The sequence below is a fragment of the Engystomops pustulosus genome, chromosome 1 (assembly GCF_040894005.1).
Source record: "Engystomops pustulosus chromosome 1, aEngPut4.maternal, whole genome shotgun sequence".
Classification (NCBI taxonomy): Eukaryota; Metazoa; Chordata; class Amphibia; order Anura; family Leptodactylidae; genus Engystomops; species Engystomops pustulosus.
The window spans coordinates 296,045,877-296,070,722 of NC_092411.1; the positions used below are offsets into that span (position 1 = coordinate 296,045,877).

The following is a 24,846-nucleotide window of genomic DNA, read 5'->3' on the forward strand; positions in this document are numbered from 1 at the left end:
ATAAAAATGATATTAAGAATCCACAAAGTTGTTTCTTTTATAATCTATGGGTTAAAACATTCAATCATTTCATGATGAAGAGGGAGAGTTCTCCGTGATTCCCAGGAGCCGCTCCACAATTACATCTCCCAGTTGGAAATATTGATGGTGTCATGTAAATCAGCGGATGAGAGTTTACATTGTGAGGATAAATTCTGTATCAGGTTTCTACAAAATGATAAACACAGAATAATTAATCAGACAATGAGCCCAAGCAGAACAATCTCCGGAGGCTTCAGCAGCCGCTCAGGAACAGACCGGGATGTGCCGTGTACTGACTCACTGACAGCTCCACACGTTCTCCATGGATCTGCAGCTCATAACTGCGAGACATCCCCGAATATCAGCTACACATAAATTATAATATCACAGTCATTTCATCTCAGTAACATAAAGGCAGTTTTTTATTTATTAACTTAACAAGGTAAATCACAGAACAATTCCACCTCAGCCCTGACAGGTAATGTATACTGTACAATGGCAAATGAGCCAAGATCATTATATATATATGTAATACAGTCACTCAGGTACAGGGCCAGATTAAGGTTGGTGCGGGCCCCTGTGCGCAAAATCTGGTGGGGGCCCAATGAATGTAGTCTAGACAGGGAACAGCAATCGCTACATACTGATCCCCAGCAATAACTATATACAACCTCCCCAGTAATCACTATATACAGCACACAGTATTCACTATATACAGCCCCCCAGCAATCACTATATACAGCCCAAAGTAATCACTATATACAACTTCCCCAGCAACCTCTATATAGAGCTCCCCCAGAAATCACTGTATACAGCTCCCCCAAAATAACTATATACAGCCTCCAGAAATGACTATATACAGCCCCCAGAAATCACTATATACAGCTCCCCTAGCAACAACTATATACAGCCCCCAGTAATCACTATATACAGCCCCCAGCAATCACTATATACAGCCCCCAGAAATCACTATATACATCCCCAGAAATCACTATATACAGCCCCCAGAAATAACTATATACAGCTCCCCTAGCAACAACTATATCCAGCCCCCAGTAATCACTATATACAGCCCCCCCAGAAATCACTATATATAGCTCCCACAGCAATCAGTGTATACAGCTCCCCCAGCAATCACTGTATACAGCTCCCCCAGCAATCACTGTATACAGCTCCCCCAGCAATCACTATGTACAGCCCCCCAGCAATCACTATATACTCCTCCCAGTAATCACTTTATACAGCTCCTGCAGCAGTCACTGTATACAGCTCCTAGTAATCACTATATACAGCTCCCCCCGCAATCACTATATACAGCTCCCGCAGAAATCACTTTATACAGCTCCCCAGTAATCACTGTATACAGCTCCTAATAATCACTATATACAGCTCCACCAGTAGTCAATATACACAGCGACTCAGCAATCACTATATGCAGTTCCCCAGCAATCACTATATACAGCTCCAACAGCAATCGATGTATACAGCCCCTCCAGCAATCTCTATTTACAGCCCCCCAGTTATCACTATATTCAGCTCCACCAGCAATCACTATATACAGCTCCCAGTAATCACTATATACAGCCCCCCAGCAATCACTATATACAGCTCCCCCAGAAATCAGTCTATAAAGATCCCCCAGAAATCACTATGTACAGCTCCCCCAGCATTTACTATATACAGCTCCCCCAGCAATCACTATGTACAGCTCCCCCAGCATTTACTATATACAGCTCCCCCAGCAATCACTATGTACAGCTCCCCCAGCATTTACTATATACAGCCCCCCAGCAATCGCTATACACAACCCCCAGCAATCACCATATACAGCTCCCCCAGCAATCACTATATACAGCCCCCCAGCAATCACTATATACAGCTCCCCCAGTAATCACTATATACAGCTCCCAGTAATCACTATATACTGCTCCCCCAGAAATCACTGTATACAGCTCCCCCAGCAATCACTGTATACAGCTCCACCAGTAGTCACTATACACAGCTCCGTAGAAATCACTATAAACAGCTCCCATGCAATTACTATATACAGCTCCACCAGCAATCAATGTATACAGCTCCTCCAGCAATCTCTATTTACAGACCCCCAGATATCACTATATTTATTTCCACCAGCAATCACTATATACAGCCCCCAGTAATCACTCTATACAGCTCCACCAGCAATTACTAAATACAGCCCCCCAGCAATCACTATAAATCACTATATACAGCCCCCAGTAATAACTATATACAGCTCCTTCAGCAATCACTATATACAGCTCCCCCAGCAATCACTATATACAGCTCCCCCAGCAATCACTATATACAGCTCCCCCAGCAATCACTATATACAGCTCCCCCTGCAATCACTATATACAGCTCCCCCAGCAATCACTATATACAGCTCCCCCAGCAATCACTGTATACAGCTCCCCCAGCAATCACTATATACATCTCCCCCAGCAATCACTATATACAGCTCCCCCAGCAATCACTATATACAGCTCCCCCAGCACTTACTAAATACAGCCCCCAAGCAATCGCTATACGCAACCCCCAGCAACCACTATATACAGCTCCAGCAGCAACCACTATATATAGATCCCCCAGCAATAACTGTATACAGCTCCCCTAGCAAGCACTATGTAGAGCTCCCCCAGCAATCATGGTATACAGCTCCTAGTAATCACTATATACAGCTCCCCCAGAAATCACTATATACAGCTTCCTCAGCAATCACAGCCCCCAGTAATTACTATGTACAGCTCCCAGTAACCACTATATACAGCTCCCAGTGATCACTATATACAGCTCCCCCAGCAATCACTATATACAGCTCCCCCAGCAATCACTGTATACAGCTCCCCCAGCAATCACTATATACAGCTCCCCCAGCAATCACTATATACATCCCACAGTTATCACTACATACAGTTCCACTAGAATTCACAATATACAGTTTCCTCAGCAATCACTGTATACAGCCCCCAGTAATCACTGTATACAGCTCCCCCAGAAATCACTGTATAAAGTCCCCAGCAATAACAATATACAGCCCCTCAGTAATTACTCTGTACAGCACCCCCAGCAGTAACTATATACAAACCCACAGCATAAACTATATACAGCCCCCCTATAACAACTATATACAGCCTCACTATAATAATTATATACAGCCCCCCTATAATAACTATGTACAGCTCCCACAGCAATCACTATATACAGCTCCCACAGGAATCACTGTATGCAGCTCCTTCAGCAATCAATATTAACAACCTCCCAGTTGTCACTGTATACAGCTCCACCAGCAATTGTCAAATACAGAAACCCCAGAAATCACTATATACAGCTCCCCCAGAAATCACTGTATACAGCTACCCCAGCAATCACTATATACAGCTTCCTCAGCAATCACAGCCCCCGTAATAACTGTATACAGCTCCCAGTAATAAATATAAACAGCCCCAAGTAATCACTATATACAGCTCCCAGCAATCACTATATACAGCCCACAGTAATCACTACATACAGTTCCCCTAGAAATCACTATACACAGCTTCCTCAGCAATTACTGTATACAGCCCCAAGTAATCACTGTATACAGCTCCCAGTAATCACTATATACATCCCTTAATAATAACTATATACAGCTCCCCTAGCAACCACTATATACAGCCCCCAGTAATCACTATATACAGCTCCCTCATCAATCACTATATACAGTCACCCTGCAAAAACAATATACAGCCCCCAGTTATTACTCTGTACAGCCCCCCATCAACAACTATATACAATCCCACAGCATTAACAATATACAGCCCCCTATATCAACTATATACAGCCTCCATATAATAATTACATACAGTCCCCCTATAATAACTATATACAGCTCCCCAGCAATCACTATATACAGCTCCCCCAAGCAATCACTATATAGACCTCCCCAGCAATAACTGTATACAGCTCCTTCATCAATCACTATTTACAGCCCCCCAGTTATCACTATATACAGCTCCACCAGCAATCACTATATACAGCTCCACCAGCAATCACTATATACAGCTCCACCAGCAATCACTATATACAGCTCCACCAGCAATCACTATATACAGCTCCCAGCAATCACTATATACAGCTCCACCAGCAATCACTATATACAGCTCCCAGTAATCACTGTATACAGCTCCCCCAGCAATCACTATATACAGCTCCCCCAGCAATCACTATATACAGCTCCCAGTAATCACTATATACAGCTCCCCCAGCAATCACTATATACAGCTCCCCTAGCAAGCACTATATAAAGCTCCCCCAGCAAAAAACAATATACAGCCCCCAGTTATTACTCTGTACAGCCCCCCATCAACAACTATATACAATCCCACAGCATTAACAATATACAGCCCCTATATCAACTATATACAGCCTCCCTATAATAATTATATACAGTCCCCCTATAATAACTATATGCAGCTCCCCAGCAATCACTATATAGACCTCCCCCAGCAATCACTATATAGACCTCCCCCAGCAATCACTGTATACAGCTCCCAGTAATCACTGTATACAGCTCCCTCAGCAATTACTAAATACAGCCCCCAGCAATCACTATATACAGCTCTCCCAGCAATCACTATATACAGCTTCCTCAACAATAAAAACCCCCAGTAATAACTGTATACAGCTTCCAGTAATAAATATATACAGCCCCCAGTAATCACTATATACATCTCCAAGTAACCACTATATACAGCTCCCAGTATTCACTATATACAGCTCCCCCAGCAATCACTATATACAGCCCACAGTAATCAATACATACAGTTCCCCTAGAAATCACTATATACAGATTCCTCAGCAATCACTGTATTCAGCCCCAAGTTATCACTGTATACAGCTCCCCAGCAATCACTGTATACAGTCCCCCAGCAATATCAATATACAGCCCCCCAGTATTTACTCTGTACAGCCCCTTAATAGTAACTATAGACAATCCCACAGCATAAACTATATACAGCCTCCCTTTAATAATTATATAGAGTCCCCCTATAATAACTATATACAGTTCCCCAGCAATCACTATATACATCTCCCCCAGCAATCACTATATACAGCTCCCCCAGCAATGCCTGTATTCATCTCCTTCAGCATTCAGTATTTACAGCCCCCCCGTTATCACTATATACAGCTCCACCAGCAATCACTATACACAGCTCCCAGTAATCACTATGTACAGCCCCCCAGCAATGACTATATACAGCTCCCCCAGCAATCACTATATACAGCCCCCAGTAATCACTATATTAGGCTCCCCCAGCAATCACTATATAAAACTCCCCCCTCAACACAACCCCCATCTCAACAATTCAGTACAAAGAATTTCCTTTAGAGGCTTATTCATCTTCTAAAATAAAATATTTTTAGACCTTTGTAAGGAAACTGAGGAAATAGTAGCCACAGTCCAAATAGTGTACACACTCCTGCATAACGAGCACCAGGGATAAGAACAGTATTTACATCCCAAATAGAGATGAGTGGACCAGAACTGTAGGGTCAGCGTTAAGGTGCACCTAGCGGCCAATATGGCAATATATGCGTGTCAGGAGGAATGTCCCTGAGTGCAGAACCTGAACCTACATTTACTGGCACTTGTGCACCTGCGTAGGATAGCGGCTACACCCCCCTATGTCCCACCGGATACATTAGGCTAACCTGGAGTATTTTTGTGTAAAAAATTACCAACTAAAGTTCTCAAGTTTTTCAAAATTATGCAGGCACATGACGGAAACGCCCAGTGCGTGGCCACTCTGCCGGGCACCGCACCCTTCTACGCCCGTTGACGCCCATATGACGTGGAGGTGGCGTAGTCGCAGTTAAAATCTCAAATTCTTGCACGGCTTCTACATCAGAAAACTCACATAGATAGCGGTTAATCAAATCATTCAAGATATTCGCAGAATTCGATCTGCTGAATTCTTTGTAAGATTTGGTGCAGATGAAACTAATATTGTTTAACTTGTCTTTGGTATATAATCCTTCTAGTGCTCCAAACCATAGATTTTAAAATAAAAAAATAAAAGGTACAATCTAGTTTTGTAAATTTTTTTACAAATTTGTATAATTTTCCTTATCTTTCCTCATTCCTAAGCTCTGGGATCAGTAGTTTCACTATCGCCCGACAAAGTTAATATAACTGGCTTAAACCATTAACCAGATATGATAATTCAGACTGTAGTGATAGAGGGAAACTCTCAAATTCATTCATGACAAAATTACCCTAGACAGGGACTTTCTCCAGACAGAGACCTAATTGTCTCAGACAGAGAATAAACTCCAGAAAAATTAGATGGGCAGTTTATGGATGGTAGTAGTAGTTATAGTAGTAGAGGTAGAGAGCAGTGGTGATAGGGTATCCACAGCACGGAGTAAATACCTGTTATGCAGGAAACCTTAATATGAGGGTGAGAAGAGGGGCTACAATGTTAGGGGGAGGAGGAGACATACACAATGGGGCACATTTACTTCCTGTCGCGATCCCAGATCCAGATGGTCCAACAAAGATGAAGTCCGGCGTGATTCGCCAAGATCGTGCGCCCGAGATCCCGCATGTGTCGCTTCCCAGCTGTGGTCCACCAGCTTAGGTGTATGTGAGTGCATGTCTTACGACACAATTTAAGATGTTAAATCCCGCCCGTTGTCTGAATCTGTTGGATCGTCTGACGGCTTGACCCCCAAATTTTTGTCTCATGAAAGTCGGCGCCGATTCATCCCTCTGATGAATGAAGATGAGAGAGGGTACAGCAACCTCCAGTAAAGGGACCACACACCTTTTATTGTATTCTGACTGTTAGCCACTCTTATAGATTTTTATCTGGGGCTCAAACCCCTAATCATTGTAAAGGTGACTTTCAAATTAAATGAGTCTGTGTCCAGCGCTGGAATTTGACTAACTTGAATGAAAAGACAAGACCTGTCCTTGCAGGAAGTTAGCAACAAGACTGATAAGTTTATTGAAAATTGGTGCTGCACTTACAGCTAGTGTGTAAGGTCTTTTTAGTTTCAGGGGTGGGATGGATAGGGTGCTGGCGTTCTAATTGTTTTGCAGGTTATGGCCCCCTGCACCTCTGCCTGCTGTAGCTGTGATGTAGGGACCAGGCAGGACAATGTCCCACCACCTCCCCTGCAGAGACAAGCCATGGCCTGCTCAGTCACACCGGGTATGGCTGTCTCCTGCCACCTCTCCCCCATCATCAGCAGCTGTAATGAGCTGTCCCTTTCCCCAGTAGCTGCTTGTACTACTGTACCTGCACCCACCACATCACCTCCATGATGCTGCCAGGCAGGGAGTAGCTCTAGTGCATCCCCAGCCCCAGTAGCTGCTGGTACTACTGTACAAGCACCTACCACATGGTCCCCATAGCCTGCCAGGGCTTAGCTGTAGTCATCTACTGCACTGGCACCATCACTTACAGTGCCCTGAGCAGCACACGGCCCCTCCCCCACCCTCACTGCCCTCTGCTTCTAGCAGCATATTTAACCCTTGCAGTGCTGCAGGGTAGAGGCTCAGCTGCAGTTATGAATCCGCAGCTCCCTACTCTGGCTGCTGGATCCTTCCCTCACATGTGGTGCCCCAGGGCAGGGGCTTCTGCTGCTGCTAGTAGTCTCTAGCCCCCTGCTCCAGCTATGAGTACCCCACCCCACCATACCCTATAGATTTCGAGGTCCCTGATGAAGACCTGCTCCCCCCCTTCCTATGGGCAGCTTATGCTCCCCAACCTCCTCCATCCCAGGATGCACCATGATAACTGGTGATGTGGGGCACTGTTATATACTCTTGCGATTTTAGGATGTGTACTGCAACCCACTCCCACTGACTATGCCTGTCTGGGGATTGGCGCAGCTCTTCCACATCCAGGTCGCCAGGTCTTTACAATCCTATGACCTTGGTATATCCTCCCACGTTTTCCTGGAAGTGCACTGCAACCCAATCAACAAGAGCATCCCTACTGTTTCCCACAAAGCAACAACATGAATCTCAACCCCGAAGATTTATTACATCATATCATGGAAGACGGGGAGAAATGAAAGATGTTTTACATATTTTCTGGCCGATTTTGCAGACGGATTAAATTTTGAAACAAATTTTTACCCCTCGACCAGCAATCACTAGCAAACGTGGACGAAATCTGAAAGACTTGCTTGTACATAGCTATCGGACACCGCAAATAAATCAACTCATCTTTGGCGCATCCAGAGTGGGGCTGTACATCATGTGGGAGATGCATTTCTTGTCCGAATGTAATGAAGTGTGATACATTCACGAACTCGAGTGGTGAGTGTAATTACAAGATCACATGACCATTTGATTGTAACACCAAAGGGGTGATTTATTACGCCTCTCGCCCGTGTTCCCTTATCTATGTTGGAATGACCACCAGAGAATTAAAAACATGTGTACGAGAACATGTATTAGGGATTTGGGCTGCTGCGGATGTACAAGGACCAGATGCCGCCCAATTGAAACCGATTCCTCGTCACTTCCGGTAATTTCACGGATAAAAGTGAACAACCTCCCCATTGGCTCCATTTATGTTGTCATTTTCAACATTTGGATTTGCAAGATTTCCGGCTTGGTTTTAGTGTATCTCCTTTTGATTGGAACTTTTTGTAGAGACACGGATAAGTTCAGACGATAGCCATCGGCTGGGGAACTGCTGGTTTCAATGATTCAGCACAGTAACAATTTTGGCAGCATTTACATTTGTCATTTTCATATACCTTATATACTCGAGTATAAGCCTAGTTTTTCAGCACAAAAATTGTGCTAAAAAGCCCAAACTCGGCTTATACTCGAGTCAAAAAAATAAATATATCTAAACTCACCTTTACGGCGACCCCTGTTTATCTTCTGTGCGATCTGTCCGGCAGCAGCAGCAGGCTATATACACTGGGGCAGGGCCTGGCAGGCTATATACACTGGGGCAGGGTCTGGCAGGCTATATACACTGGGCAGGGGCTGGCTATATACACTGGGGCAGGGGCTGGCTGGGTATATACACTGTGGCAGGGGCTGGCTGGGTATATACACTGTGGCAGGGGCTGGCTGGCTATATACACTGGGGCAGGGGCTGGCTATATACACTGGGGCAGGGGCTGGCTGGGTATATACACTGTGGCAGGGGCTGGCTGGCTATATACTGGGGAGGCTGTGACCAATGCATTTCCCACCCTCGGCTTATACTCGAGTCGATAGGTTTTCCAAGTATTTTGTGGTAAAATTAGGGGCCTCGGCTTATACTCGGGTCGGCTTATACTCGAGTATATACGGTATATATATTTTCCGTTTCACTTCATTTTTACTTTTTTTCATACTTTTACTTTGGTATGCGCCATCATTAGTAGCACAATGTCATCTATCACATATGCACCTACACCTTGATCGTACAGGCGTAACTCAGACATACACTGAACTGGAATTTTTTTTGGACGCTTTTTGTCACTGTTCACACACGTGGTCCAGTTTGGTTTTTTCACATTGTTTTTTTATGCTCTCACTTGATGATCACACCATCTTGTTTTTCACTGTGCATTTCACACACATCACACATTGTTTCATGTTTTTTCTTTATTATATGGTTTTATTCATAATCATTGTTATCACATTATTTAAATTTTCATTTAAGAATCAGGGTTTTGGAGTATGGCATGGTTTTTTTTATGTCATTATACTGCTAGGAATGTTAATAATTGTTAGGATTCATTCATCTCACTTAACACATTTCATTTTTTATTCTTTGCATCACCTTTTGTATCTTTAGCACTATATTGCATTTTCTCCTTTTCACCTTTTCCATCATACATATTCTGCTATCACTTGTAAAAGAGCACCAGCTAATCTCACAATCATCATTTAAATCACAGTCACCACTGCTCCAAGCTATTCTTTCTGAAATTGTGCTGTTATACACACTTAGGGCAGGATTCCTTTTTCCAAAATGGCGCCCGTGGAGGAAGCGCATGCATGCCTCTCGCCTGGGCACCTGAGTTGATGGACGACGCACCAACATTGTGCCACCCTGTGGCTTTCCCTGTTGCTGCCACCATGTTGCTGAAACCTGTGGGCTCCTGCTGCTGCCGCCACCTCCACACTCTGTCATTGGACCACTCTGTGGCTTTCCATGTTGCTGACACCTGTGGCCTCCTGCTGCTGCTGCCACCTCCACACTCTTATCATTGTGCCACTTTGTGGCTTCCTTTTGCTGCTGCTGATGCTGCTGCTGCCGCCACCTCCACACTCTGTCATTGGACCACTCTGTGGCTTTCCATGTTGCTGCCACCTGTGGCCTCCTGCTGCTGCCGCCACCTCCACGCTCTTATCATTGTGCCACTTTGTGGCCTACCATTTTTTTTGCCACCTCCATAATTTGTCATTGTGCCTCTCTGCAGGCTCCTCATGCTGCTGCCAACTGACCAATGTCTCCCTGGAACACCCTGTGATTTCCATAATGCTGTTTTCATCCTCCACCACTCTATGACATTGCCAGTATTTGGTTTTCCCCTTCATATAAAAACCTTATGTTTTTTTGGAATTTGAGCAGAAAAAAATGTGAAAATATTCTGTGTCCCGCATGTCCTGAAGGCCATCTTAGGCCGTGTCCTCAAGGTGTAAAGACAATGACAACATGTAATTATTTTTTAATATTTTACTAATTCAATGATGTACTGTAGAGCCTAAAAGCCATAGTTAAATTAAGCAGCCAAGAGAAAATTAGGAATCAGGCTTTAAGTTCCGATATACAATGTCTAGGACTTTTTTTCAAGCATCACATTTCTTGAGTTCAGTTCTGATTTGAAATATAGAATATACAATTTAGGGAAAAATATACAACCCAGAACTCCAGCACATGAGGTCAGGATGGCGAATACCTCCACAGCCACCATGTATTTCCCTCTGGTGCTCAGATAAGCCGGGATCATGGCGATCCAGACACTGCAGAACAGCAGCATGCTGAAGGTGATGTACTTGGCCTCATTAAAACTGTCCGGTAATGTCCTCACCATGAAAGCCAGAACAAAGCTCACAGCTGCCAGGAGCCCCATATAACCCAACATGGAGTAGAAGCAGATATCTGACCCCTCATTACACTGAATGATGATCTTCCCAGGATACGTGTGATGGTTATACTCTACATAAGGAGGAGACACCAACAGCCAAATAACACAAATAAGAACTTGTACAGAAGAACACACCAGGACCACGGAATTAGAGACTGTACGTGATACTAGCCTGTTCCAGGAACTTCCAGGTTTTGTGGCTTTGAAGGCAACACAGACTGTGATAGTCTTGGCCAAAACAGAAGAGACTCCAATGGTAAAGAGGATCCCAAATGATACTTGTCTCAGTAAGCAGGTGATGTCCACTGGACGACCAAGGAAGAAGAAGACACAGAGGAAGCTCAGCAAGATGGAGACCAGGAGGATGAAGCTCACAGTCCGGTTATTGGCTCTAACAATTGGAGTGTCCCAGTAATAAAGGAAAGTTGTTAAGATGAACAATGTTACAGCAGAAAAAAATAAAGAAAGCACTAAAAAAATATAGACCAAGGCATCATTTTTATAGGATAGAAACTCAAATAATTTGGGAAGACAAATTATCTTCTTCACATCAGGCCACGTATCCACAGGACATTTCTGGCAGGTGTCACTGTCTACAATGTATAAGTACAATAAAAGATGTTAGAATTGGTAAGACTTCAGCAGATAATATTCACATTCTACTGTTTATACTTATCTTTAAGCTTCAGCTATTTCAAGACCGAATATGGGCTGGAAATTTGTACCAAAAACATTAATAAAATAACAATATGCAAACAATAAGACTTCTCATACTTAAGTGATTAGTAATTTTAAACCAAATTTTTAACAAATTATCCCCTTAATCACCATCATATTGTGTTTTTATTGTAGCCATTAAATACTTCTTCTGACGCGTCAACTTTCTACCTGCCATCACAGTCCAGACCCGATACTAACACCCGGAATTGGAAAATTTCTATTCTCTGGGGCTTAACCAATTACATCCTGCAGTCAAGCATGATCGCGGAGTGTTTGTGTGTCCCCCGGGGATAGGACCCCGCCTGATGAGCTAATCGAGGGATCTGATCCTTCCTGCAGCAGCCCTGTGGTTCGGAGTGTGCCCCAAGGCTTCCGGCTCCTCTTCACACCAGGTTCTGCCTCCTGCCAGGACCCGGCATGTTGACCTTACTTACATTATACACTGCAATACAAGTGTATTGGAGTGTAGGGGCTTGACCGGATGAACGCTTGTTTAAGTCCAAGTCTGGAGAAATTAAAAAATGTAAAAAAAAAAAAGTAAAAATCATTTTAGAATAATAAATAAATAAAATAAAAGTCTCCTAATCACCCCAGTTACATAAAATCCAAATAAAGTATATAAAACAATCTGTCCAGTTATACCTCGGCATTGGAGATCTACTAATACTCCTCCTTTCACAGACTGGATTCATGAGCTCTCAAATATTTGCTGCATGGAGGAACTCAGCGCAGAGGTGAACCAGTCTATGGAAAAGTTCACGCGCACTTGGCACCCTTGGTTTCTGTTTAAGAACACTCCAGCGTATGCCCAACTGTTTACCGATCCGTCATAACATGCCCCCCCCCTTTCCCGTGATGTTTCTCCCCCTCCTATCTTCCCTTTCTCTCTCTGTCTTACTTCTTCTCACTTCCCCTTTCCCTTTTATTCAAAACCGAACCTTCAAACGGTTTCTGCCCACTAAAGAGTGTAATGGGGCGTCCATAAGGTCGCCTATTTGGTTTCATTCGTTTGCATTAATTCAATGTCTTTATCTTGTTCTTTTCTTCTCAACTGTGTAATAGTTCGCATACTCATATATTTGGTCATGCGCTGAATGTATCTTCCTGGGACTCTAATACGTCCAATAATTGTAAATCTATATTGAACCTGCCCAGTAAACAATGTAAAAAAACACAAAAAATGTCCTATAATATACAATTTTTCATCATATACCCTCATAAAAAATCTTCTAAAAAGTATTCAAAAAAAGTTACTTGCCCTAAAATGATATGACTGAAAATAAAAACTCTTCGCAAAAAATAAGCCCTCAACCAGATCTGACAACAGAAAAATGCTGAAGTTCTGCCTTTCAAAAGTTGTCAATAGTAAAAAAATGTAATTTTCTCCAATACTGGTTTTGCGCAGTAAAACTGAGCAAAGATAAGAAAAATGAAATAAATGAGGTATCACCGCAATCGCAGTAAACCAGAGAATAAAGATAAAATATTATATTATGGCGAGCAGGAAAAAGGGCTAAAAATCCCAAATAAAAATTGATGATTTTGTTTGTGCCCCCCTTGAAATAGTTAATAATTTTTTTTAAAATAAGCAATTGACCCGCAAAATTAATCATCTATACATTTTATCTCATTACGCAAATAATAATCCCTCATATGTCCGCATTACCAAAAAAATAAAAATTACAATGTAACAATGTAATACTGCTCGGAGTGTCACTGCTTTCATCCTATGCCCGGCCGTCTGCCCATACTGCAGTCACCACCACATATGGGGTATCAGGAGAAATTAGGAATCAAACTTTGCAGAGCATTTCATAATTTTAATCATTATGGAAGTGTCATTTTTGGCCTAATTGAATGTATTTCCCAAAAAGTTTATAAATCGCACTTACATTTTGTTTTAACCCATGTGAAACACTTAAAGGGAACCTACCACCACGAATCTACCTATAAAGGTAGAACGGGTGGTAGGTGCAAGTATTGGACGTGAGGAGAGCTCTTTTTAGAACTAATCCTCACGTCCCCGCTAACTTTTTAAAATTAGCTTAATATGTAGAGATTCTAACAAAGTTGAATTCGATACCAATATCACGAAAAATTTTGATTCGTCACGAAGCTGAAGTTTACGCTGATTCGCGGGAATTACGTTTTTTTCCCTATATAACTAATATATATATATATATATACACTCACCGGCCACTTTATTAGGTACACCTGTCCAACTGCTCGTTAACACTTAATTTCTAATCAGCCAATCAAATGGCGGCAACTCAGTGCATTTAGGCATGCAGACATGGTCAAGACAATCTCCTGCAGTTCAAACCGAGCATCAGTATGGGGAAGAAAGGTGATTTGAGTGCCTTTGAACGTGGCATGGCTGTTGGTGCCAGAAGGGCTGGTCTGAGTATTTCAGAAACTGCTGATCTACTGGGATTTTCACGCACAACCATCTCTAGGGTTTACAGAGAATGGTCCAAAAAAGAAAAAACATCCAGTGAGCGGCAGTTCTGTGGGCGGAAATGCCTTGTTGATGCCAGAGGTCAGAGGAGAATGGGCAGACTGGTTCGAGCTGATAGAAAGGCAACAGTGACTCAAATCGCCACCCGTTACAGCCAAGGTAGGCAGAAGAGCATCTCTGAATGCACAGTACGTCGAACTTTGAGGCAGATGGGCTACAGCAGCAGAAGACCACACCGGGTGCCACTCCTTTCAGCTAAGAACAGGAAACTGAGGCTACAATTTGCACAAGCTCATCGAAATTGGACAGTAGAAGATTGGAAAAACGTTGCCTATTCTGATGAGTCTCGATTTCTGCTGCGACATTCGGATGGCAGGGTCAGAATTTGGCATCAACAACATGAAAGCACGGATCCATCCTGCCTTGTATCAACGGTTCAGGCTGTTGGTGGTGGTGTCATGGTGTGGGGAATATTTTCTTGGCACTCTTTGGGCCCCTTGGTACCAATTGAGCATCGTTGCAACGCCACAGCCTACCTGAGTATTGTTGCTGACCATGTCCATCCCTTTATGAGCACAATGTACCCTGTAACATCTGATGGCTACTTTCAGCAGGATAATGCGCCATGTCATAAAGCTGGAATCATCTCAGACTGGTTTCTTGAACATGACAATGAGGTCACTGTACTCAAATGGCCTCCACAGTCACCCGATCTCAATCCAATAGAGCATCTTTGGGATGTGGTGGAACGGGAGATTCGCATCATGGATATGCAGCCGACAAATCTGCGGCAACTGTGTGATGCCATCATGTCAATATGGACCAAAATCTCTGAGGAGCTTCCAGCACCTTGTTGAATCTATGCCACGAAGAATTGAGGCAGTTCTGAAGGCAAAAGGGGGTCCAACCCGTTACTAGCATGGTGTACCTAATAAAGTGGGCGGTGAGTGTATATTAATATATATTAGTATATATAGTAATATAGTATATATATACAGCCAAGGTAGGGACACTGGGACCTCAGGACCTCCGATGGCAGGACCACAGGACCTCGGATGGCAGGACCTCAGATGGCAGGACCACGGACCGCCACAAGATAACGGGAACGCCACAGGAATACGGAAATGACCAAGGAACAGCCAGAACACCAGAGGGCTTTCACTTCAGGGAAGACTTGAAGATCCGGCTGGGGATGCTGGGATCCGCCAGGCTATATAGCAGAGCCGGGAATGCCAGCGCCAATTAGGAGGATGCTGGCCCTTTAAATTCCTCGAGAGTCACCGCGCGTGCGCCCTAGTAGGAGGGGACGCGCGCGGCCTAATCTGACTGATGGAGTGATGCCATGGGACTGGAATGGAGCCAGAAACCTGTTGCTGCCATCTGTGGGCTCCTGCTGCTGCCGCCACCTCCACACTATATCATTGGGCCACTTTGTGGCTTTCCATGTTGCTGCCACCATGTTGCTGCCACCTGTGGGCTCCTGCTGTGGCCGCCACCTCCACACTATATTACTGTGCCACTCTGTTTGCTCCTACTGCTGCTGCCACCGCCACCTCCACACTGTATCATTGTGCCACCCTTTGAGCTCCTGCTGCTGCTGCTGATTCCACCTCCACACTATATAATTGTGCCACTCTTTACCTTTACCTGTTGCTGCCACAATGTACTGTCACCTGTGGGCTCTTGCTGCTGTTGCTGCCGCCACCTCCACGCTATATCATTGGGCCACTCTGTGACCTACCAAGTTCCGCCACCTCCATAATTTGTCATTGTGCCACTCTGCGGCTTACTCATGCTGCTGCCAATTGACCGCTGTCACCCTGGAACACCCTGTGATTTCCATAATGCTGTTTTCAACCTCCATCGCTCTATAGCGTTGCCACTATGTTTTGTTTCCCCCTTCACTTCCTCTGTTAGAAGGAATGAAAAGCCTTGGGATTGATAGCCAAAAGCAGGAGTGGATACAGAATACAGAGGACATGCAAGTATCCCATTTACTGGTCATCTCTGTTCTGGATCCACTCCAGTTTGTTTTTGGCTTTAGTAATACCGATGATGGATAATTGACCAATTGAATGTGGACACTGACGGAAGAAATGAAGGGCAAAATGATCAGTGACATCATTGCAGAATTACTGCCGACACCCTCTGCACTCTTTTGGGGGGGGCGGGTTTACATGTATCCACGTTTAACAGAACAGGTTCTGTCGTAATCTATGGAATTATCTGATGTCAGTGTAAAAAGAGTGCACTCTTTGATGTTATAGTGGGATCTTGGCCCTCAGCTCCTTTCGAGCTGGCACAGACGTTACCTTGTCAGGCTGCGTTCCTTCTTCGCTTATTTGGTGAAGTTGGCCCCTGTAAGTGCACATGGAATTGAAGAGTGAAGCGATTCTAAGAGCGGCGGCTGTCATGTGCATGTCATACTAAAACACAGCATTGTTTGAAGACCAAACCACGCTTTCTATACATTTTTGAGCAGGGCACAACATTCTAAAATACCCAACAGGCTCTCTGCAGCCAGGAAATGCCTGTTTTTTAATGTGATTCGTCATGATTTGATTTGGGACGAATCTAATTTTTTCAAAAAATTCGGCGAATCAGGACGAAGCGAATTTTAACAAATTCACCCATCTCTACTAATATGTAAATTTTGTAAAGAGGTTACTGGGGCGTGGAGTAGCTGGACATGAGGCTACATGTCACGGTTACTCCACGCCCCAGTAGCCTCTTTGATCCTCCTACCCTGACATCTTCGGCGCGCAGCTCCTCATAGCTGCGCGCCCTCGTCCGAGAGGCCTTTCAAAGTCTCTTGAAAGCTGAGTTGTCCCTCAAAATCTGAGGATTGGCGATTTTCAGTTATAAACAGTTTGTGTGGAGTTTAGTAACTTACCCATACCACATGGTCATGCCTACTTGTTTTGACCCTGCCCACAGAAAGGGGCCATTGTTACAGTTTTTTCAGGGCCACTTTAAATACCGCACCTGGCCTCCTCCCCTCAAAATCAACTTTTAAAATAATGCTACGGAGACAGAAGAGCTCTGAAGGCAAAAATATAAAAACACATGGGTCAAATATTTTTTAAACATGTATCCAAAGATACCAAAGCAGACTTTCTTCCTCCGCCCCTGGGGGATGGGGTGGTGGGCAACTTTAAAATGGTAATTGGGAACCTCCTTTTTATTGCAGATTCGGATTCCTCAGAAAATAATTACATTTATTCAATCTCCAATTCAAGTTATTTTCATTGACTGTTGGCAATGTAATTGCAAATAATAAAAGTGGTGAAAGAAAATGTAAAAAAAAAGTGGGGAAATCTCAAAAAATACACATTGGTTCAAAAATAATGAAAAATATGTGACAAATATTTCTTAAAAATCTATCCAACAATCCCCTGTATTGGAGTCTAATTTTTTTATGTAGAAACTACAATCAGAATAACCTAGGTACAGTGACATAGTAGTTTTTTGTTCTCTACAGATGCTGGTGTAATGGAAGTCTTCACATGGGGGGCTGATGTAACTGAAGTTTCCTCCCCTCTGACATAGATTTTGTTCTCTTCGGGGGTCTGGTGTAATGGAAGTCTTCACATCGGGGGCTGATGTAACTAAAGTCTCCTCCTCTGTCATATAGATTTTGTTCTCTTCGGGGCCGGTGTAATGGAAGTCTTCACATCGGGGGCTGATGTAACTGAAGTCTCCTCCCTGCTGACATAGTAGTTTTTTGTTCTTATTGGGGGCCGGTGTAACTGAAGTCTCCTCCCCTCTGACATAGTAGTTTTTTGTTCTTATTGGAGGCCGGTGTAACTGAAGTCTCCTCCCCTCTGACATAGTAGTTTTTTGTTCACTTCGGGGTCTGGTGTAATGGAAGTCTACTCCCCTCCGAAGATGGGGATTTTTCTCATTGCCTACAACGTTTTCATTGATTGAATGCTGTACATTAAGTGATCGAATTTTGATAACTTTTAGAAAACGATTGCACCCGTCTATTTTCAGAATTAAATTTGATGTGTATGTATCAAAATACAATAAAAGTAATAAAAGTAAATATTGGCACAATTAGGTCTAAACTACTCTATATCTTAAGTATTACATGCAGAAAGCCAATATATATAATAAAAGTGGATTTATGTTTGGAATCAAAGATAAAAAATAAAAAATAATAAAAGCAATATAACTCTGCCTCTAGAAACGCATCTGGCTGATAGCTGAAACATTGAACTTGCTGTTGGATCTGCCGGCCCAAATATTGACTATGAAAGGAGTTAGAAAGGAGCTTCCTGCTGACCATCTTCGTATGGTCACATTTACAGACCAAATGTAGAGTTTTATTAACTCCGAAAAAAAAGTATGCATATGTAGCACAGAAAAAACATAAAATAAAACACCTGCCCACCTGAGCTCTAATTAAACTGAAATTGCTCACCTCACCTATAACAGAAAGAAATTAAGAAAGTCAGGACAATCTCCAGCAATGGCTCCGCCTATGTGGGTTTCAAGCCAAGCTCTGCCAATGTCTGCTCTGCTAATGAGGACAATTCCAGACACATGAGTTTTGTCAGGAGTGTCCGCAAGGTGTGGTCTGGAGGGAATGGGAATGACAAGTCCCACTACAACCTACCAGTCATTCCTTAAAAAATCCAGCCCCGTGCACAGCACTTACATAAGGTTTAGCAAACATAACTTCACTGAGAAACAAACCCTCTGGATTTCCATCATCTCATCCATCTGAGCAATCTGGATGAGATGCACCTTCCCTCCTATAATTGATAATTAAATATATAAATGGATTAATAAATCTGTAACATTGGACCCGCTCGGTTAACGCCATAAAAACTAAATCCGAAAAACTTGTAAAATGTACAATTTCCATAAAATCCCTTTACAAAAACCTTCCAAAAAGTGACCAAAAGAAGTTATGTGTGCCAAAGTTCTACCACTGAAAAGGACAATTCAACCCGTAAAAATGAGCACTAAATCATCTCAACCGAAAAATATTAAAATTATGGGGGTCATTTACTAAGGGCCCGAATCGCTATTTGTCATCGTGTTTCCCGAAAATTACCCTTTTGCGCTAAATTGCCCCTGGTTTTTGGCGCACACGATCAGATTGTGGTGCATCGGCGCCGGCATGCACACAACGGAAATCGGGGGTGTGGCCATCGGAAAACCCGACGGATTTGGAAAACTGCCGTATTTGTTTTTAAAAATGTGTTGCTCGACACACGCATACCTGCACCCAACAACGGATGGTGAACTCCAATGAACTCCGATGGACTTCAGCACAGCAGCGACACCTGGTGGACATCAGGCGCACTACCTTAGTGAATCGCCGGAAGACCCGAATCCTCGACAAAGAATCCCGCCGCTGGATCGCGTCAGGACCGGGTAAGTAAAGGTGCCCCTATGTCTCCGAAAATATAGCGATATGAAAATAAATGAGATTTTTTCTATATTTATAATCATTTAGGTATCACTGTAATCGTGGTGATCTATGGAATAATGATATTGGGGCTCATTTACCCGGTCCATTCGCGATCCCACACCGCGTTGTCAATGTGCATTCGCATCCTGCCGGGATTCACTAAGGTCGTGTGCCTGATATCCAGCAGGGGTCGCTGCTGCGCCGAGTTCCGCCGGAGTTCACCATCTTCTTCCCGGTGCATCTTCTTTTTCTAAAAATACTGCGGTTTTGTCCAAACAGCCGCGCCTCCTGATTTCTATCGCATGCAAGCCAGCGCCAATGCGACACGATCCGAGTCGCGGCCAAAGGACCCTTAGTAAATTAGCCCCAATATATTATTTTTATGGTACGGTGTATGGCCCAAGAAAGTACAAAAAGAAAGGAAACCAAAATTGACAATTTTCTTTTCCTCCATACATTCAAGAAACATTCGAAGAAAATAAGCCCTTATATGTCCAAATAGCCAAAAAGATAAAGAATGTTGTAGGACAGCGACTGGAAAGGTAATAGATGGTGTATATATTCCTTTCAGGTTACTTCCAATAAATGTGACAATGCAAATGTGCTCTGAATGGCGCAGCTTCCCTTCCATGCCCTGGCGTGTGCCCTACAGCAGTCACCACCACAAATGGGGCATTGTTATACTCGGGAGAGATTGGTTATGAAACAATGTGGAGTGTTTTGGTATTTTATCCACTGAAAATGTCTACATTTTTGAAAAACCCATTCAGATCGCCAAAAAAAATAAAAATATAAATATTGCACACAATGGGGCACATTTACTAATGGTCTGCAGCCGCGATTCCGCTGGTGTTTTCCCAAATATTTCCGATTTGCCCCAATTTGCTCAGGTTTTTGGCGCACGCAATCAGATTGTGGCGCAATTGCGCCGGCATTCATGCACAGAAATCGGGAGGGCATGGCCGTCGGACAACCAGACTGATTCGGAAAAAAATTTAAAAAAAGAAGTGTGTTGCAAAATCAAGCACTCCCATGCACCAGGAAGAAGGTGAACTCAGGCGGACCTCGGCGCAGAAGCGACGCCTGCAGGAAGTTGGACCCACGAGCTTGCTGAATTGCTGGACCCAAATCCTTGTCAAATCGCGACAGCCCCAATTTGTTTTAACCCCTGTAAAACAAATACCTACAAAAATGAGAGGATGTATAAAAAAACCATGTTGACTTAACGCAGACATTCAGAGATTGTTAGTTATCAAGTTTTTTTTTGTTGTTATGACTAATCAGTCCAGCAGAACATTTTGAATTTTGAAAATTTTTCAAAATTTTCACCAAACATCTGCTTTTTCCATAAATAAATGCACAACATGAAGTACAAAGTGTCACGAGAAAACAATTTCAAAATCACTTGGATATGTTAAAGCGTTTTAAACTCTTAACGCTCTGCATCCGATATATTGGGGCACATTTACTTACCCGGCGGTGCACTCTCCATCGAGGATTTGGGCCTTCCGGGTAATCACTAAGGTCCTACGCCCGATGTCCACCAGGTGTCGTTGCTGCTCCGAGGTACGCCGAGGTTCGCCTATTCCTGGTGCATGTAATCGCGTGTCAAGGGACACTTTTTTTTTTTTTTTTAATACCGTGGTTTTTCCAAATCCATCCGGTTTTCTGACAGTCACGCCCCCAATTTCCGTCGCATGCATGCCGGCGCCAATGCGCAACAATCCGATCGCGTGCGGCAAAATCCCATGGCAATTCGGCGCAAACCGGTAATTTCCGGGAAACACGACGAAAAGGAGCGATTCGAACCCTTGCTAAATGTGCCCCATTGGACGCAAAGCGCTGTAACTTACCGCTCAGTGTCCGATATATATCAGACGCAGAGCTGATGCCGGTTTTCTCTTTTTTACTTTTCTAAATGTGTACATTTTAGGGCTAGATGAATGTATAACCGACAATATTTGACCATTCTAAATGTCACCTACATTTTTATTTAATTACCAAGAAGATTTCAAGGGGTTAACAATCTTCCTAAAAGCAGTTAAAATAGCTTGAGGGGGGAAGATTACAAAATGGGTGGATATATATAGGTTTTTTTAATGTTACATATTTAAAATTTTATTAAAAACTGTAATTATCCCCAAAATAGTCAATATTTGTACAATACAAAAATTATGAAAATGTACAGTAGACAAATGGGAAATGTTATTCAGCAACTTATTTAGGTGGTAAATCTATCTTCCTGAAAATGCGATGATTTCGTATTTTTTTGAAAATGGCACATTTTTCAAAATATTCATCTTTTTTTTATAAATAAACGCAAAACTTATCAGCCAAAATTTACCACTAAAATGAAGTACAACAACATGTGAGGAAAAACTATGGGGCAGATTTAACAAGCCGTCTAAAGGTAAAGATTTTTTTAGTTGCCCATGGCAACCAAAGACAGCTCCCCTTAAAATATTCATGAGCACTGGTAAAATTAAAGCTGATTTATAATTGGTTGCCACGGGCAACTAAGAACATTCTTACTTTTAGACGGCTTGACAAATCTGCCCCAATCTCATAATCGCTATTGATAATTAACAGTGTTCAAAAGTTATAACCATATAAAGCGACACAAGTCTGACTACAGAAAATGGTGCTGAGCCTTAAGCTACAAAATGGCTACATCCTGAAGGAGTTAAAGATCTAACCAATTTTAGTGACACGTCAGTTTTGGAAAAATGGGTCAGGAAGGTGAAAAGTGGCTTTGGCACTTTCATATCCTACAGCACTGAATGAGCTGGTTGAGTAAATACTGGGAGGCATGGGGTGGCTGGCTGTATAATAGGGGGCATGGGGTGCCTGGCTATATAATAGGGCATATGAGCTGGCTATACACTAGAAGGCATTCGGTGGCTGGATATATAGTAGGGGGCATGGGCTGGCTATATATTGGGGAGTATAGGCTGGCTAGCTATATAACAGGGGGCATGGAGTGGCTGGCATTATACTGGGAGGCATGATCGATCTGGCTGGCTATATAATAGGGGGCATGGGGTTGCTATATACTAGGATGCATGGGGTGGCTGACTATATACTGAGGGGCATCAGCTGGCTGGCAGCAGCAGCAGGAGCCCGCAGAGTGGCAGCAACAGCTAAAGCTACAGAGTAGCACAATGATATAGAGTGAAGGTGGCATCAGCAGCAGCAGGAGCCCACAGAGTTGTACAATACTATAGTGTAGAAGTGGCAGCAGCAGCAGGAGCCCACCGAGTGCCACAATGATATAGTGTGGAGGTGGTGGCAGCAGCAGCAGGAGCCCACAGGTGGCAGCAACATGGTGGCAACAACATGGAAAGCCACAGAGTGGCCAAATGATATAGTGTGGAAGTAATGGCAGCAGCAGCAGGAGCCCACAGGTGGCAGCAACATGGTGGCAGCAACAGGTCAAGCCACAGAATGGCCCAATGATATAGTGTGGAGGTGGCAGCAGCAGGAGCCCACAGGTGGCAGCAACAGGGAAAGCCACAGAATGGCCCAATGATAGAGAGTGAAGGTGGCATCAGCAGCAGCAGGAGCCCGGAGAGTGGCACAATGATATAGTGTAGAGGTGGCGAACAATTCCAGTCCCTGGTAAAGATGGTAGGAGGCAGATGGAGCAACTGGCAGCAGATGTGTGGCATCAGGCGGGTGGCAGCATCAGAATAGTGGCTGAGGCAGGTAGTTAAAACCCTAACTCATTTCTCAACGTTTGGAGGAGGCGTCATGGCTGATCTAATCTGATGCATTAGGCATTGGTGAGTTGAAATCCTGGCCGATCCAAGCCCGATTCATCTTGACAAAGGTCAGTTTCTCCACATTGTGGTTGGACAAGCGGGTTCTCCTTGAGGTTACTATGGCCCCTGCGGCACTGAACACCCACTCTGATGCCACACTACTGGCCGGGCAGGACAGCTTCTCTACTGCAAACTCCGCAAGTTGTGGCCACGCATCAAGTTTGGCTGCCCAGTAGTCCAGGATACCTCAATAGGCGGGTGAAGGAAGTTGCTCATTAATGAATCCAGACATAAGCTGCTGCTGATGGAACTGCATTCCTATGCCGGATGTTGACTATTCAGCTGTCACTAGTTAGGCAAAGCAGCATTCTGCGGGCCATCTGCGCAAGTGACTCTGAGGGACTCCCGGCCTCCATCTCCACTGTATACTGGCACGGTGCTTCTGGGTCATCTGCCTCGTTTTCTACCTCCTCCGGATGCTCCTGCTCCTCCTCTCCTGTCACTTGAGTAGAAAAACCACAAATTGCATCAGACTCTACTTGTGCTTTAATGTCCTCCTCCTTCTTTTCCAGTTCAGCCCCCACTGTACTCATGTGGCCATGAGATGTAGTCTCCATTTCTCCAGATTTTGCAGCATGAGTTCCAGGACATGCAGCAGTGGAATGATGTTATTCATTCCGCAGTCCTGGCGACTATAACATGGCCTTCTTCAAAGGGCCTAAAAAAATGGCAGGTGTCACGCATGAGCTGCCAGTGGCTGACATCAAAGTTACACAGGGGAGTACTCCGGTCCGTTTGCATCATCAAAAAATCATTAATGGCTTTTTTCTGTTCATACAGGCGGTCTAACATAAGGAGGGTGGAATTCCAATGGGTGGAAACATCGCATATCAGTTTATGATGTGGTAGGCCATTCTGATGCTGCAACTCGAGGAGGGTGTGCTTGGCTTTGTAAGGAAGGCTGAAGTGCGTGCACATTGTCCTGGCCATTTTTGGAATGTCTTGCAGATGGGTGGAAGACTTCAGGAACTTGTTGACTACCAGATGGAACACCATCCCTCCTCTGTTTAGCGCGGACACCATGTTCCTCCCATTGTCTGTCACCATGGTTCAGATTTTTAGTTGTGCGGAGAAAGCCACACATTGATTTCTAGTTGCATGACGCGAAGCAGTTCCTCCCTAGTGTGACCTTGTTTGCCCAGGCAAACCAGGTGTAGAACTGTGTGACACCGCTGTGCCCTGCACATGTGGTATGATGGAGCAGCACTTGTGGAGGCTGAGGTGGTGGTGGAGGAGGAGGAGGCGGACACTGGCGCAGGAGCAGTAGTTCGGTAACGTGGAGGAGA

At 43.9% G+C, this 24,846-nt stretch overlaps 1 protein-coding gene across 1 annotated transcript in view; it reads right to left on the reverse strand.

The window, feature by feature from the left end:
- Nucleotides 1-10,824: 10,824 nt before the first annotated feature.
- Nucleotides 10,825-24,846, reverse strand: part of LOC140132252 (vomeronasal type-2 receptor 26-like) — a 39,951-nt gene continuing 25,929 nt past the window's right edge. The window contains exon 8 of the mRNA XM_072150964.1: nt 10,825-11,729. Within this exon, the coding sequence (XP_072007065.1) occupies nt 10,825-11,729 (905 nt within the window). The remainder of the gene's footprint in view (nt 11,730-24,846) is intronic.